This window comes from Amaranthus tricolor, chromosome 7 (genome assembly GCF_026212465.1).
Source record: "Amaranthus tricolor cultivar Red isolate AtriRed21 chromosome 7, ASM2621246v1, whole genome shotgun sequence".
Lineage (NCBI taxonomy): Eukaryota > Viridiplantae > Streptophyta > Magnoliopsida > Caryophyllales > Amaranthaceae > Amaranthus > Amaranthus tricolor.
In genome coordinates this window covers 31,067,920-31,085,195 of record NC_080053.1, presented here as the reverse complement: position 1 = coordinate 31,085,195, position 17,276 = coordinate 31,067,920, and the positions used below count along the sequence as shown (strand labels likewise).

General features: G+C 33.5%; 2 protein-coding genes across 4 annotated transcripts; both read left to right on the top strand.

The window, feature by feature from the left end:
• Positions 1-717: 717 nt before the first annotated feature.
• On the top strand, positions 718-5,834 carry LOC130818315 (uncharacterized). The gene is made up of 7 exons (XM_057684442.1): positions 718-978; positions 1,066-1,132; positions 2,965-3,011; positions 3,092-3,179; positions 4,715-4,848; positions 5,281-5,379; positions 5,554-5,834. The coding sequence occupies exons 1-7, from the start codon at positions 757-759 to the stop codon at positions 5,629-5,631; spliced, it is 735 nt and encodes a 244-aa protein (XP_057540425.1). The 5' UTR covers positions 718-756; the 3' UTR covers positions 5,632-5,834.
• Positions 5,835-6,201: 367 nt separating this feature from the next.
• Positions 6,202-16,714, top strand: LOC130818255 (1,4-alpha-glucan-branching enzyme 3, chloroplastic/amyloplastic). 3 transcript variants are annotated; one of them, XM_057684354.1, is made up of 21 exons: positions 6,202-6,646; positions 6,754-6,825; positions 7,424-7,488; positions 8,028-8,702; positions 9,597-9,769; positions 9,882-9,971; positions 10,371-10,446; positions 10,562-10,669; positions 11,844-11,934; positions 12,046-12,147; positions 12,517-12,619; positions 13,117-13,254; positions 13,357-13,428; positions 13,543-13,647; positions 13,778-13,855; positions 13,933-14,043; positions 14,140-14,220; positions 14,649-14,753; positions 15,704-15,789; positions 15,889-15,943; positions 16,238-16,714. In XM_057684354.1, the coding sequence occupies exons 1-21, from the start codon at positions 6,375-6,377 to the stop codon at positions 16,268-16,270; spliced, it is 2,691 nt and encodes an 896-aa protein (XP_057540337.1). In that variant the 5' UTR covers positions 6,202-6,374; the 3' UTR covers positions 16,271-16,714. The 3 variants fall into 3 exon arrangements, with proteins under 3 accessions (XP_057540337.1, XP_057540338.1, XP_057540339.1); XM_057684356.1 differs by having other exon boundaries at positions 6,466-6,606; XM_057684355.1 differs by lacking the exon at positions 14,140-14,220 and having other exon boundaries at positions 6,234-6,646.
• The last annotated feature ends 562 nt before the right edge of the window (positions 16,715-17,276 follow it).

Sequence of the window (17,276 nt, the reverse complement as noted above, 5' to 3'; positions counted from 1 at the left end):
AATAATAATAATATAAATGAATTATTAATAATAATAATAATAATAATAATAATAATAATAAAATAAAAATAAAAAATCAATCAAAAGCTTTAAAATTACCGTTTAATTCTCTTGATCTTCCATTTTTCTTTTTTTTTTTTTTATTTTTGCTTTGATTTTTCACTACTGATTGTTGAAGATTGGATTATGTTGATATATATTATTATTGTGATTGTTATTATTATTATTAAATTTATATTTTTGTTTTAATTATTATATTTAATTTATTTTTAATTGTATTATTATTGTTGTTATTAATATTAGATTATTATTATTATTATTATTATAAATTTTCCAAAAAAAAAGAATCGCCCAGAACCGGGCGATTGGACCCCGATTCAATCGCTCGGTTCTGGGCGATTCATTTTTATTTTTATTTTTTGTTCTTTTTGAATAATAATTATTATTTTAATTTTATTATTGTTGTTATTATTATTATTATTATTACTGTTATTATTATTAATTTTATTTATATTCTTTTTGAAAAATATAAAAAAGTTAATTATTATTATTATTATTGTTGTTATTGATATTAATAATAAAAATAATAATAATAATATTATTATTATAAATAAGAAATTTATAGGAAGTAGTAAAATTGTAATTTTTTAAAAAATAAGGATAAATTTGTAATTTCATTTAGAGGAGCAGCGATAAAATAAAAAGGCGGTGAAATTTAGTAACTCAGCTAATCAAATCAAACACTGAAAAAAAGATATGGCTGCTCCGGCGATGGAAGGCATGGCAGTGGTGGCATGGAGATCAGTAATGGTTCGTGTTCGTCAAGCGGCGGAGAAAGTGGGTCGTGATTCGGATCGAATTAGCGTGGTTGCTGTGTCCAAAACAAAGCCGGTTTCTGTTATCCGTCAACTCTATGATGCCGGTCACCGCTGTTTCGGGGAAAATTATGTTCAAGAATTTCTTGACAAAGCTCCTCAAGTTTGTCTCTTCTTTCAATTTTTTAAAAATAGGGTTTTATTAATTTTTGATTTTTATGTGGTTGAATTGGATTTTTGTTTTTTGCAGCTTCCGGAAGATATAAAATGGCATTTTATTGGGCATTTGCAGACTAATAAAGTCAAATCTCTGCTGGGTAAGTTCGTCGTTTTTCCAATTTAATGTGTTATTTTTGTTGGGCACAAAGGGTTGATAACAACTCTAACAACACCCACACCAAGATCAATTTAGGCAAAACAATCGATCAAACCAAGACTAAACCCCAACTCACTTCAATCACCAATAATAACCAACAATAAGCGAATAAACAATAGCCAATAACAACTCTAGTCAAGAGAGTCCACCTAAGTCAAAGAAAAATGAAGAGAATTTCACAAAAACAGGACAGTTACTGTTCTGGTACGTTTTCCGGCACACCGGACCACCAAACCCGATCACCACCGTTCAGATTGAAGCCTTTTGTGTCCCCTACAACATACCCAAAAACGAGCGAAATTGGATCACGTTTGCCCCTCCATCGGATGTGTTGATCGAAACTGTGCAGTCTGATTTTTAAATGAACAACCCACTTTTACTCTCTTTTTCTACTGTTTTTGTATGCTGATTTTTAGCAACTGCTGCCCCCTTTTGTTGCTGTACAAAGACTAAAAAAAATTGACAACTTAAAGCTTCCAAGAATATTATTACTCCCAAAATGGGCTGGACACCCAACAATTTTCTAGGCTTATTCTGTTTGATTTCTTGAATATTGAAAGTTGATCATATCTTATACTAACTAGTATAAGGAGAAGAAAATACCATTTTTATTACATAAGTGTGATTTAAGGGTGGATATATGCAATCTCACTCTTATAATAATTAAGAGCTTATTTTTTTTCAGTTCATTGAGATTTTTTCACTATAAGATGACTCATATATCATCTTATTTCTCTAATTGATCACTTTTAAATTGTATATAATCAATTTAACACGCTAAAATGTACATGGGCAACCCAATAGTGATGGTTTCACGCTGTTTCATTTAAGAATTTGTGTATTTTTTATTGACGCTCAACAGTATCCTCCTACATGATGATGACCAATTCTAATTGATATGAATTCTTTAGAATAAATCAATGGTATTTAGGAGGTACAATGAAAAGACATCTATTCTCAGTTTTCTTAAATTCATATCTCAATTCAATTCGGTGGGATCTTTTAATGTTCTACATAATACTTCATAATATCTTGTGTAAACAGAAGTGCACATAATTTAATTAGCATCTTAGTATAATGTTGGCATATGATGCTCATAATTCATAAGTAGTAGGACTTAGTAGCTTGTAAGTTCCCTTGTTCAATTTTGTATGTCGGACTTTTCGTGCTATAACGAAAATTCTTATACATATGTTGCCCTTTTACCCGTTAACTTATTTAGGTTCTGAAAAATTAATGGAATAAAATCTTGAAGGAATAGTTTACTGTAACAAGTAATTTTATTTCATGTTATAATTTCATAATAGAAAGAACGGTATGTTGTATGATAAATGGAACTTCTAATATGTTTTCTTTTCTGAGTTACAACTAGAGGTGTACAAAATAGATCTAATGACTCGAAATTTGCCCGACCTTATAACCGAATACGATTTGACCCGACTTCAAAAATGATTTACATTTATGAAAAAACAGTATGAACACAAAATCCAATTTCAAACCGACCCAAAACATCTAATCCGAAATCAACTAGTTGACCCGAATGAACACCTCTAGTTACAACTCATTGTCACTTTGAGAATAGTTATAAAAGCTTTGGCTTATGGCATAATCTTCCCTTCATGAATGTGAACATTTAAGGAATGTTTTGAATTCATCTTAACTCATTTCTTACGGATCATCTGAAGATGCATGTTTTGTAGTGCACGCCTGCTCGATGTTCTTTATAAACTTTTTAATGGTATGTTGAAGTATCAGTGGTCTTTTGTTGAGCAGCCTCAGTTCCAAATCTTGCTATGGTTGAGGGTGTTGATAGCCAAAAGGTGACTCTCCATTTGTTAATATGAGCTGATGTTTTTCTGATGAAATTTTTGAACTGACTAATTAGTTTGATGATTTACAGCTAGCCAAGCATCTTGATCGTGCAGTGTCGGCTATAGGTAGAAAGCCTCTTAAGGTCTTGGTGCAAGTGAATACCAGCGGAGAAACTTGTAAGTAAATGGGATTATATATTACATTTGTTTGCTATTACAATGTACTAAGTATCTTATTATGTAGTATAGTCACTTCTTGTTCAGTTGTTATATTGTGAACCAAGCAAAAAGAAAAAATATATGTGATTACTGTTATTAGAGAAGGAAAATATAGTTAGAAATAAACTAGGTTAGCTTCATTTTGAACATATGAGGCTATGACTATGCTAATGATGGATGCTTACAACCAGGCCAACTTTAATTTGATTTGGCTCCTCTTTCTTGCCCCGTCTTTTGGTGTAGTCATACGTTCTCACTAAATGTTTACTCATCTAGATTTTAGAGGCACAGTCAGTGCTGTCATATAATCCCTCTGTCCCTCTGAAATAACACTATTTGACTCAAAAAGCTCTCACATATTTGAGTCAAATGGTGCAATCTCATAGGGACAGAGGAAGTACTGTATATTGGTTGCATTTGAGGGTGAAGCTTATGAGCTGTGTATAACATTATAAAGATAGTTTTTTATGGGGTTATTTTGTGGTAAGCTTTGAAGCTATAGACAGTTTCTTTGTGTATTAGCTAGTTTTTTGTGAAATGGTTTAGAGACCTAGTACTTATGAGTTATGAACCTTGGCTTTGTGGGGTTACATTGAGCATAAGCAGTTTTATTCTTTGATGTCCTGTTTTTAAGCGTCTTTGGAGAGTTCAACAATTTCTTCGTTGTGTAAGAAAGTTGTGAAACGAATTAGAGAAATAAGTACATAGGAGCTTTGAAAGACCCAATTAGCCTTAATATTTTACACTTCGTGGATTGAATCAGAGGAAAAGTGCATATAAGCTTTCGACTCTGATATTTTACATTTGGTGCATCTAGAATCTTTGGGTCTCCAATGGGACGGATTTCTAGCTCCTCTAAAACTTGCTTTGTGCACTTTGGAAAGTTTATTGCGAACTGGCAAAGAGCTAGTCTTCGGAGTTGAGATAAATTTGGTGGCGCTAAATCATTTTATCGAAAAGTAGCAAGTTGGTTACAAGGTTCTGTTGCTCTTATTCCAAATCTTCCCATCTTAAACATTTCCTTCAATACTACCATTTCTTACTATGATTTTCATGGAGTAATACAAATCCACTAAAGATATTTAACTGTCAGGGCAGGCCCTATAAGGGGGCAAGAGGGGCTTGTGCCTCGGGCCCATCCAAAAATATTAGAAATACGACACTTTAATAGTTAATAGTTAGGGGCCTATATTAGTATATTTTGTAATTCGGGCTCTATAATTTATGCTTCACTCGGGCCTCACAAATTTCAGGGCCGACCCTGCTTACTGTCTGATACTATTTCTATCTTAAAGATTCTGAAACTCTTTAGTTTGTGTCTTTGGGAACTGTTCGCTAGCATGAGCATCAAGCAAGATATCATTCAGATATGATCTTGCTTTTGACTTGTAACTTAAGTGTAGCTCATGCACTTGAATTTACTCCTGATAAAATGATATACTTATACAGCGGGATTGCTCATGGAGGACATATTTATTCTAACATTGCTACAGCAAAATCTGGAGTCGATCCACCAGCTTGTGTTGATCTAGTGAAACATGTCAAAGCAGAATGTCCAAATCTCGAGTTTTCGGGCTTGATGACAATAGGGATGCCGGACTACACTTCTACTCCCGAGAATTTTAAGGTGATAATATCTCACCCACTGTAAATACTTTTACTCGTGATCCATGTTTAGTTGTGTAATGTCGTTTTAAATTCATCGAACGTATATATTCACTTTCTATATTGATGAGGGTGAAATGCTGTATCTTGATATTTTGAAACAAAACTTATCCCAACTTGTATATTGGTTTAGTGTGTTATCAGTTGGTTCTTGCCTAGCGTAACATAATTCGCCAGTTAATTTGCTTTTTGAATTTACGATTCGCTCAAAATGACCCTAAAATAGCCCAAAACTGACCATAATTCGCTTTTTTTTGAGGTGCGATTCGTAAGAAGATTAGTGAATCATGTGACAATGTTCTTGCGTTTTCTTTTCCCTTTAATGTTTGTTTGAAAGAGCTCATTTACTAGCTGTTCTATTCATGTTCTTCATTGTTTTCCTTGGATGCGACAGACACTTTTGAACTGCCGAAGCGCTGTTTGCAAATCACTGGGAATTGCGGAGGAGCAGTGTGAACTATCGATGGGAATGTCTGGCGACTTTGAGCAAGCGGTAAAAACTCTTTTCTAGTGATTATATTGAATGTATAGCGATTTGTGATATACATAAATCGTCATTATCGTTATCATCATTATATACTGTATATCCCTTCAATCCTCATAGAAGCTATGATCAGCGTTTATAAGTAAATGATGTCTAAACGTACTTGTATTCGAAATTTTGCAGATAGAGATGGGTAGTACTAATGTAAGAATCGGATCTACCATATTTGGCCCAAGGGATTACTCGAAGAAACAATGTTAGCAACAACGCTGTGATCGAAAATCATTTCAATATACTATAATTGTTATTATTACTATTATTATTTGTATTCTTATTTTTTTTGTTCAAGCTTTACATTTTGTTAAGAGAATAATACATGTTAAAAAAACAATTTACATTAATAATGTGATAATTTTTTGATCATTTTATGAAGCATAGGAGATTATAATGGGGTTTGGAGCTTAAATAAACCCATCTATTCGGTATAATTGTTGAAAATAAACTCAACTAATATTTATTTTCAATTCTTGTCTTACCAAGAAGCTTTGAAGATTGTTATAAACAATAGATCGGTTTATTTTTAGCAAATATATCTGATAGGTGAGTTTATTTAAAAATATAAATAATAGATTGATATATTTTCAGCGAATCAATTAAAGATTGATTTATTAACAATTTACCCTAAATTATAAGGGATATCAATTTATCCTAAATTATAAGGGATATCAATACAGCAATATTAAAATTTAAAAATTTGCAAGAAACTAAAAGTTCTAATATTGTTTTTTTTGTAAAATATCACTCAAAATTTTTTTAGTAATGGCGAGTTAACTCGAGAGTTGGTCATTATTCCCACCGAGCTAACTCAAAACCTCTGCCAACTCATAAACCTCCGCCAACTCATAAACCTCTCTCTAATTCCCTCTAAGACCCTCTCAAACACTCTTTCTTATCTAAAACCTTAACCGAAAACATTCATCAAAACCCCAACTTGAATCACAAAAATGATCTTCAATTTAACACTACCAACTCATTGTTTATCCTTGGTGTTAAACGATAAATACCCTTCTTTTCACTTTCAAATCAAAACTCAATTTCAAACAATTAAATCCCCAAATAAATTGAAGTGTTCAGCTTCAAAACAACCCCAGAAACAGCAAAATGAACCCAGACAAAGTGATAATTCATCAACGAATGATAAACGAGTTGACCCAGTTGGTTTTCTTACTCGACTTGGTATTACCCACAAAGCTTTTTCTCAATTTTTGCGTGAAAGGTCTTTAATTTCCAATATTTTAGCATTTTTTTTACGTTTTTTAATTGCAAGCATGATTTTTGTTTATTTTAGAGTAATAGGTTCTTAAAAAAATGTAATTTTTTCAGGCATAAGGCTTTGAAAGAGCGTAAAGATGAAATTTTTGAGAGGTTTATGAATCTCAAAGAATTGGCTTCCGGGTAAGTTTTCTCTATCTGATTTAGGACCTGGTTTCTTTAACTTGAATATATTAATTTGATTGAACTAAACTTATGTTGGATTGAATTGAACTAATATTTATATACTTATTAGTAATTAAATTATTTTAAGTCCTGAAGTGAAGCAAAAGTAATTTAAGTTGAAAAGAACAATCCTTATTTTCCTCCTAAAAATCATAGAAAAGTAAAAAAGAAAAACATTTTGGGTGACAATGTGATTATGGTGAATTTCTTTGCAATTAATGAATGTTACAACAACATGCCATCACATTCATGCCGAGTGGCTTCTGCCGAGGCAAGTTTTTGGGGGTCAAATGTGTACAACCTCGCTCATGTGAAGACAGAGATGTTTGTGATTGACCCTTGATGCAAACATGTGTAACTTCACATAAATAAGAAGCTTAAATGCTTAAATAAACGATATGATTATGTCTAGTGAACCCCATGAATCAATCCGCTAATTTGTTTAGACATTTTCGATCTTGTATCTTGATAGTTATTTCCTAATCAATAACAGCTATCAACACAGATATTTCCTTTTTGCACTGATATGATATTTTTGTTGTTTGTGTTTATTTAGGCATGAATTGTTGGGTATGCATCGCCACCCGCAACATCGTATAGATTTCATTGAATGGGCTCCAGGTTTTCCCTAATGCATAATCTTAATTATGTTACTTTTTTAACAGGTTATCTACTTTGAGTGAATTGTTATTTTTAAGGTTCTTATCTAGGTGAATTGTTTCTGAAAGTGTTGCAGGGCACATTTAAAAAGCCTAAGCTTTATTTTTACTCTCTTTGGTAAAACTAGTAGTCATGTAAATGTTGATAGCGTAATTGGAAAAAATAATTCAGCAATTACATCGCTTTTTGCAAAAGAAGCAGATAAAAAGTGTCATAACTTTATTTAGTTGTCATATATTACAGCGCAAAAAGTTATAAATGATTAATTAGCTTTTAATTCTACTTTTTTGCGCTACTTGCTCATGTATTTTCATTGATGAAATGTCATGTAGTAATGGATGGTTTGTTAGAAGGAAGCAAAAAGTATTCAACAAATGAGTTTGTTCTAATATGTCACTTTTATAGCTGAATATTTTTTTGGGATCATGTGCATGTTCATTTTGTACACTTTTTGTGTCTAAAAGTTGCTTGTATTGTATCCTCACATAATTTGATTACAGGCGCACGATATTGTGCCTTGGTTGGTGACTTCAATGATTGGTCTCCTACTGAAAATTCTGCTAGAGAAGGTCACCTTGGGCATGATGATTATGGGTACTGGTTTATAGTTCTTGATGATAAGTTGCGGGATGGAGAAGAGCAAGATGATCTCTATTTCCAGCAATACAATTATGCTGATGACTTTGACAAAGGTGATGGTGGGGTTTCTGCCGAAGAAGTTTTTCAGAGAGCAAATGATGAGTACTGGGAACCAGGGGAAGAAAGGACCCTTAAATCTCGATATGAAGTTGCGTTTAAATTGTATGAAAAAATATTTGGCCCTAATGGTCCACAAACAATGGAGGAATTGGAAGAAATACCAGATGCTGAAACAAGATATAAAGCTTATAGAGAACAACATAAAGATAAGCCTCCTGAATTTTTTCGTTATGATGTGGTTGATAGTGGGAAGGAATATGACATTTATAATGTTGTAGATGATCCTATATCCCGAGAGAAATTTCGTAAGAAGAAGCCTCCTCTTGCTTACTGGTTTGAGACACGAAAAGGAAGAAAAGCTTGGATGAAAAAGTATTCTCCTTGCCTTCCTCATGGAAGCAAGTACAGGGTCTATTTCAACACTCCTGATGGGCCTTTGGAGAGAGTTCCAGCATGGGCGACTTATGTTCTTCCAGGTAAATTCAACTTCCCTGCTTTGTTTTTATTGCAATTATGAATTTCCTTCTTTTAGACCTTTAAGTATAGTTGCATGAGCAGCGCCCCGAGCTAATAGCTCATAGAATCTGTGGTTGGAATATGATTTTAGCCAATTTGTCTTGTTTGCTTGTGCTACCTTCTAAGAAAAGAAAACCGTCCCAGTTATTGTTATTTTCAGCCATTTCTTGTATACGTTGTCATTTTTCTATGATTTCTGCTAGAGAAGCTGTGTGTTTTGCTGCTTCAAACTCACTTTAGGCAGAACTTGTTGCGTTTTGTCTGTTAGTGTTGCTTGTTCAGTTGATTATTGCTGCTTTCAATGTTATGCTTAACTATAGGCTAAATGAACATTTATCCACATGCTTACCCATGACACAAACAAAAGTCCTTAACACTTGTGGTTATCGTGGCATGTATTTATCCCCTTCTTTGTCATAATTGTTGGCCCACTAGCCGTGAATGATCTAGCCCACACGGATTTGTTTTAAGGCACCTTTCCAAAGGCCTCATACTGATTTGGAGTTGGATCACTTATATGCTTGTCAAGACTTTCTTATTTTTCCGATGTAGGACTTGGGATGTACGCTAAAAAATGATCAACCTGACATTTCGTTTCATGCTATGATGTTATTCATGATACTGGATTAGAAGATTTTGTGGAAGCATATGACTATTCTATAGACAAGATCTAGAACTCAGGGTGCTGATCAAGTAATTTCAAGAATAACTTTATTGTCATCACCCTTAATGGTCTCATCACCTTCTAGTTTTCTATAGCTTTGCTGACATTGTTGGTGTTTCTTTGAGCTTGTTGCAACAACGATCTTGTCATTCAATGATAATCTGTTTCTCTTGACGGATGCATGATATAGATGAGGAAGGAAACCAACCTTGTGCTGTTCATTGGGAGCCACCACCTGAGAGTGCTTACAAGTGGAAGAACAAGCACCCAAAGACCCCAAAGGCTTTGCGCATTTATGAATGTCATGTCGGAATTAGTGGGTTAGAGTCAAAGATAACCTCCTTTAATGAGTTTACTGAGAAGGTTTTCAACAATAATGACACCTTTAATTCTCTGCGTTTGAGTTTGGATATCTTTTCATTTCTTTAGCAAGGCATCACGCTCACGCTTTACTTTCTATTGTTTATTATCCCAGACCCTTCCTCACATAAAGGAGCTTGGATACAATGCTATCCAACTTTTTGGGGTTATTGAGCACAAAGATTACTTCACAGCTGGTTATAGAGTGAGTTCACAGTTTTTTCTTACTTTTAATTGCCTTGATTTAATGTCGTGGTTATAGAATGAGTTCATAGTTGTTCAATTACTTGACATCATGCTCATGCTTGTACTTCAATGCTGTGTATGTACATTTTTGCTTCCTTATCATGGGGCTGTGGTAACGCGGATCAATATTTTTGGCCAGTCACCAACTAAACTCAAAAAATCTTAAGGAGAATGTTGGGTTACTCCATGGATCAGTGGCAAGACACCTCACAGAAAATGTCTTGAGCTTTTAAAATTCTGTTGGCATTTTTTTCACTTCTGCACAAAAATTTTGAGAATTCTAAGTAATGAAAGATGTGCTAAGCATTGCTTTACTTATTTTAATGTTTAAGTAGTGACAAACAAATTACTGATACAGGTTACAAACATGTATGCTGTAAGCAGCCGATACGGCACTCCAGATGACTTTAAGCGCCTGGTTGATGAAGCTCATGGTTGTTTCCCTTGTCCTATGTAGTAAAAGCTCAGGGTGTTCTGATAGTTTTTAATTGTTTCCTTAGAAAGGATAGGAAAAAAAAAATGATTTTGCTTACAATTGATATATTACAGGTCTAGGACTGCTAGTCTTCTTGGACATCGTACATTCATACTCAGCAGCAGATGAGATGGTTGGATTATTGCATTTTGATGGAACAAATGACTGCTACTTTCATACTGGTAATCTCATTTTTTATAATGTCTGTTTTCCAGTGGGTTTTTGCTTCACTTAATGCCTATCTTTTCACTTGCTCCATCTATCTTCTGTGTCTTTTGTACCACATGCTTCCTTGAGATGTCTTCAGGAAAATACAATAAAAATGCATAATAAAGTGACATTATTAGACTGAGGTTTTGGATAATGTGAAAACCAATTAAAGTGGTGAAAACTAAAAACAAGAGTACATAAAAGCTTAAATAGCATACATATTTCGGTGACAATTTTGTAAATAATTGGAAATTTTCTAAAAAGAGTATATACATGCTTAAAAGGTGTATATATTCGGATGACAATTCTATAAATAGTATAAACTTTTTCCTTCACAAAAATATGTACATCCTAAAAATAGTATGTACACCTTTTGCCACAATATGTGTATCTTAGTTTGGTAATTGACCAATCGGGAACGGTCAACCCAGAATTCCTTATCTCTCCATGAAAATCTGGTAATTGACCAATAAACGAAAAGAAAAAATAAAATAATACTGAAAGAAAAGATAAAATAAGAGTGAAAAGAAAAAAATGGTGAATATTTGAAGTATGTAAAATGAAGAGGGAAAAAGGAAGAGAAAAGCATACCCTTTTTTTGTAGGAGTCAGCTGCCACAAAATCTAGGTCAGAAATGTGAGTTGTTCCATTTCTTTTTATGAATAGGTTTAAGTATTGGGCTTTGGCCCATATTTCTTAGTATGTTTTTCTTTTTTTCTTTCTTCTTTATTTTTCTTTTATCCCATATTTTCATGCTGCTTCTCCCGTGGTATTGGGGTACTTTTTTTTTCTGTTTTTTTCTTTCATTTTCTTTTTATCCTCTTTTTATTTATTTATTTATTTATTTATTTTTCTAAATCTTCTTGTAACTAATTATAATAAATTTTAACTATCGTTCCCCATCGATCCGAAGTCACTTAAAGTGATGTCCTGCGTTCCTGTTCCTATATCACGTCCCAAACCATATTGCGTTGCAGGTGACATAGTTCACCACTTTAATTGATTTCACTTGATCCTACCCGGCTACCCCATTAGACTGATATGCTTCTTTCCTTTACATTGACGCTCTTATTCTTTGATATTGTAATAAAGATTTCTTTTGAGCACTTTTGCTTAAACTAGGTTTTGGGTTTTCTTTGAGATTAGGAAAACGAGGACACCACAAATATTGGGGGACTAGAATGTTCAAGTATGGTGATGTTGATGTGCTACAGTATCTGCTTTCCAATCTGAATTGGTTAGTGATATGAATATCATTTATTTGACTCTAAATTATATTTGCCTCAATATTGACCTTGTTTATTAGTTTGATGATCAACTAACTTGATTGTGTACGACATTTGAGCAGGTGGGCCGAAGAATACCAAATTGATGGCTTTCAGTTTCATTCGCTCTCCTCAATGATTTATACACACAACGGATTTGCTACTTTTACCGGTGATTTTGAAGAGTATGTACCATGAACTTCAATGTTGATTCTTTATTTGTATCTTGTTTCTTGATATGAATTTTCCTGAATATTATTCAAAAAAGTTACTGATTGCTTAGTAATCCACTAATTTGTAACCCATGTTTCTAGACTCTTTTTGAAATGATAAAAATATCCATAAGGCATTTTCTTCTCACAGATTAGATACAATATCATCTTCCCAATCTCAATTGGTTTGTGATATCGATAGCATGTATTTTCCTCTAGCAATTGTTCTCTGAATCTAATTTGCTGTTGCTGTTTTCAATCTTTATCAGATTTATTCATCTCATAAGGGAGGCAATAGCTTAGTATACAAACTTATTTTTTTGGAATCTAATATAATTACAGATACTGCAATCAGTATGTGGATAGGGATGCCCTAATGTATCTCATTATGGCCAATGACATCCTGCATGCCCTTCACCCCCATCTTATAACTATTGCGGAAGATGTAAGTCCATTATTTTTGTATTGTCACTGTATATTGGTACTACCTTTTCATTCTCATATTTCAGTCATGTGTACTGTTACTTAATTATGTGAATGCATATATACCTTGTAGAATTTTAAATTGAGGCTAGTTAACTGGTTATGAGATTAAAGAACACATTAAATTTTTCAAAATACTTCATCTGTTTTTTTCTAGTTAGTACATTGCTCTAGACTATGTCACTTGGACTCAGGTACTGATGTCGGATACTGGTACGTGTCCAAGTGTCGGATACGTCTAAATATTCAATTTTATGCATAAATGAAGTTTCTAAGTGTCATACCAGTGTCCTAGCATCAAGGATCGGACACGGGTAAGTGAAGCAAAACGAAAAGTTCGAGTAACATAGACTCTAAAGACTAGTAAGGCCATGCAACAACAAATAAAGTTGGTGGAGGTATTGAGTTGTGGCTGTTGAACTTGGATTGATAGGAGTTTCTAATTGCTATATTGTTCAGGTGACGTATTATCCTGGGTTGTGTGAACCTACTTCTCAAGGTGGTCTAGGATTTGATTACTATGTGAATCTTTCTGCTTCAGAAATGTGGTTGAACTTTCTTGAAAATATTCCCGACGACAAATGGAGCATGAGTAAGGTTGTTCATTTTGATATTATCTACTTTTTTATAAGTTTTATATTTATATATGGTCGTTAATTTGGACTAATTTTTTCTTGTAAAAATGTTCATATATTGTAGATTGTGAGAACATTAACGGGAAACAAACTGCACGCTGATAAGATGCTTTTGTATGCTGAAAATCACAATCAGGTAATTTGCTTTTTTCTATTTACCAGAAATATACTTTTTGATCCTTTCAGAAATTTACAAAGTTTTTATTCTATTTATAATTTTATAAGCTCTCATTTCTGCTTTTTTGTTCAGTCGATATCTGGAGGTCGGTCTTTTGCAGAGATATTGTTTGGTGAAAGGGACGGACAATCACCTGAATCAACGGACTTATTGTTGAGAGGGTTATCATTGCACAAAGTATGTCTTTGAGATACCCGTATGCGGTCCAAATATTCACGTTTATGTCTCTAAAAGTTTTAATTTTATTATGTGATGTTTCGAAGTTTAAGAAGCTTATCTCAAGAAGTTTGATATTTTCCTGCCTCAGCTTATCCGATTGATTACCTTTACTATTGGTGGCCATGCTTATCTCAATTTCATGGGCAATGAATTTGGTCATCCCAAGGTGAATTTTTAATTCTTTTTAATTCTTGAATCCGTGTAGCATCTTCTTATGTAAGCTGCCCTTTAAACTTGCGACAGAGAGTTGAGTTCCCGACTGCAAGCAATAACTTCTCATCGGAACTAGCAAATCGTAGTTGGGATTTGTTAAAAGACCAAGGACTTCATTATGATTTACTTTCCTTTGACAAGGTTCAATTTTGTCCCTAATTTTCTCTTCCATTTGCTTTCATTTTTATCTTGTCGAGGTGAGAGTTTTTTAAACTCAGAATTTCTTTTCGTTCATAGGATATGATGAAATTGGATCAAACAGAAAGGGTCCTGTCAAGAGGCTTACCATATGTTCACCATGTGAATGATGATACCATGGTATGTATGGTGATTCCGACGGGTTTTTTAGGAATTTATCTTAGTATCCTGTCCCATCTCGGTTGCACTCTGTCTATTGTTCCGGTTGGAGAGGCACTAATATGATTGTTTAATAGCTATTAAAGTTCATTGTATAAAAAAGAGAATTGCTTGCATGAACACATCACGACTTGCTTTTGTTTCTTCTGCTAAGGCTACAATCTTTGCGTTGCCTTGTCCTCGAAGGGATTTACATAGTTTTTCTTTTTTTTTTTTTCATATTTCTATAAGATACTCGAGTATCATGCTTTTTTACATGAAACAAAGGAAAATTAGTACAATGGGAACCTCTTCAAGGAAGTAAAGAGTTTTTGTATTATTTTTTTTTGTCGTCCATACTCTATTGTGAATAGAACAAGTAATTATATGCATCTCTCTTGCTTTTACAGGTGGTTTCATACATGAGGGGCCCACTTCTATTTGTATTTAATTTTCATCCGACTAAATCATATGAGACGTATAGTGTCGGAGTTGAAGAAGCAGGGGAGTATCAAGTAAGTCCTATCTTTGTAGTCTCCCAAATTTCTCACATCTATAGAAAGTTGTCTCTGCAATTATAGACAAGGAATTCCGCGTTACTTACTGTTCTGAGTTTTCTTTCTGCCATGTCAGTTGGCTATATCATGTACTCCCTCCTATTCACCCTAATAGTCCCATTTAACTGGGTACGTTTGCCAATGCAATTATTCTATCATTAATATATCTAATTGTGCCTAATTATAAAAAGTTGATATTAATGATCTTTGCATTAAAATGAAACAAATAAGATTCCAGTTGACTATGTTATGACTCATAGATTATGAATAAAATTTTAGTTAAGAGTGATTGATGAACAGTGTCAAAAGTCAAATGAGATTATTAGGGTGATTAGGAGGGAGTACTTGAATTGATTGTCTTGTACACTGGCTTTTTGCCCTTTCCTTTTACGACCTTATCATTCATGAACCTTAGCATACACATCTGTCACGGCTAATTATCGGTCGAATCATAAGATTTTCCATGATACGGCCCAAAGCGCGGTTTTTTTACACCTTTACATCGCGCGAAATATCGGTTCGCTTGTCTTGAAAACCTTTACATTGTGTCTGATGCGATGCGGCCTTGTTTTTTACTCTATTTCTGTACCACTTTATTTAAGCCACCAAAATTAGCTTAAGTTATGCCAGTGTGTCAAGTTGATGGAGTTGAAGAGGAACCTAGGTGGGACTGCCTCATAGTAGTCTCATTTTGAGTCAATGCTCAATAAATCACCCTAACCAAAAAATGTAGGTAGATAGCTTTGTAATGTTTGAAGTTGTTCACTAGTGTCATTTTCTTTCTTGTTTTTTTTTTTTTTTGAAAATCATTGTTTTAGGTTAGAGTGAGGTCAACTCTAAAATTTTTTTTTGTTAATAAAGATTATTGAAGACAAAACATTTTTCACATAAATGGGCTAATTATACAGATCATAATCAACACCGATGAAGAGAAATATGGCGGAAGAAACACTATCAGCAGCAAGCAATATCTCCAAAGAAGCGTTAGGAAGAGGTCGGTACTTTTTGTGCCTTTTACAATGTTGCATTGCCTGAACTTCTGGTTTGCTGCTTATGTTCCTCCTCGTTCACCTCATCTATTGTGCTGATGCAGAATCGATGGTCTCCAAGATTGTCTACATCTTCCGTTGCCTAGTAGAACAGCCCAGGTCTGTAACTTTCCAAGCCTTTCCTTTATAAAAATTTTGGTGTTCGGGAGTTTTTTTTTTTTATAATCGGTGTTATTATATGTTAGTAGAAAAGTAACGGAGTTATAACTTATAAGTGTTGTTAGAGCTTTTTGTGACTATCGAATTACTTAAATGCATTAGCCGATGGCTGATGGTCGGTGGGTGAATGTTCTTGTACACTGTCGCGCCCATGAGTTTTAGCCCTACCACTATTTTTCTCCCCTCGGATCAAAACGAAGTTAATACTTATAATAATTTACGATGAAACTGCAGGTCTACAAATTATCTCGGATATTAAGGATGTGATGCTTGGCGGATCAGGATCATAATTAGCCTCCGTCTCGGACTGTTGTGACTGTGTACAAGCTCATCAACCGAGAATCTGGATGACGGAGTTTAGAGTCAGCCATCAATGTGTTTTTTGGTTAAGGAAACGGAAATAATCATCATCAAAATATTACAGCGACTCTTCTCAACAATTGCTATCTGTACATATGATGCATGACGACTACCGCTTCTACAAGAGACTTACGTGGGATGCAATTGTTCGAGTTCAAACTAATATTAAATGTACTTGTTTAAATCTTGATCAGTAACTCGTGCGATAGAAGATGACGGCTTTCTCGACTCTTGGGCGTCAGCCGCCGTCAAGTAGTAGTGTTGTACGTAATTGATTGTTGAACAATCCAACTTTTACGCAAATTGGTGAAAGTAATCTTTGCACAATCAATGTATAATCTTTGTCATCAATGCTCTCACTTATATTGATTTGTTTTGGTATATACCGAATCTCATATGTTCAATTCAAGGCTTATTTCATCTACATCTCACCCAATCTTGATTGCGTTAACATTTCTAGCAGGAGTTAACCTTTATTTTTGTTGTTTTATACATTTTTCAATCAACAAAAATGTACCAATTTAACAAATACTTCTACAAGATAATAAAATTTGTAACTTTTTAAAATAAATCTAAAAAATAGAACAAAAATATAGTGGTTCTATTTTTTTTCATGATCTACGAAGTGGTTTGAAAATTTTAAATTGAATTAAAGAAAATAAAAATTGTTGGGGTTAGTTGATGAAAGTTTCATTACATTATTTTGTAGAAAAATAATTGTAATATTCAATTTTTTTTAAGAATTTATAACATTATCATGAGCCAATTTCTTTAATTAGTCAAAATGTATAATTGATTACTTTTAATTATAAATAATGAATTTTAAACGCCAAATATACATAAATCAAATTAATGTAATTAATCTGATTCTAACCCTAAAACCGTGAATATATTTAGCATTTTTTTTTATGAG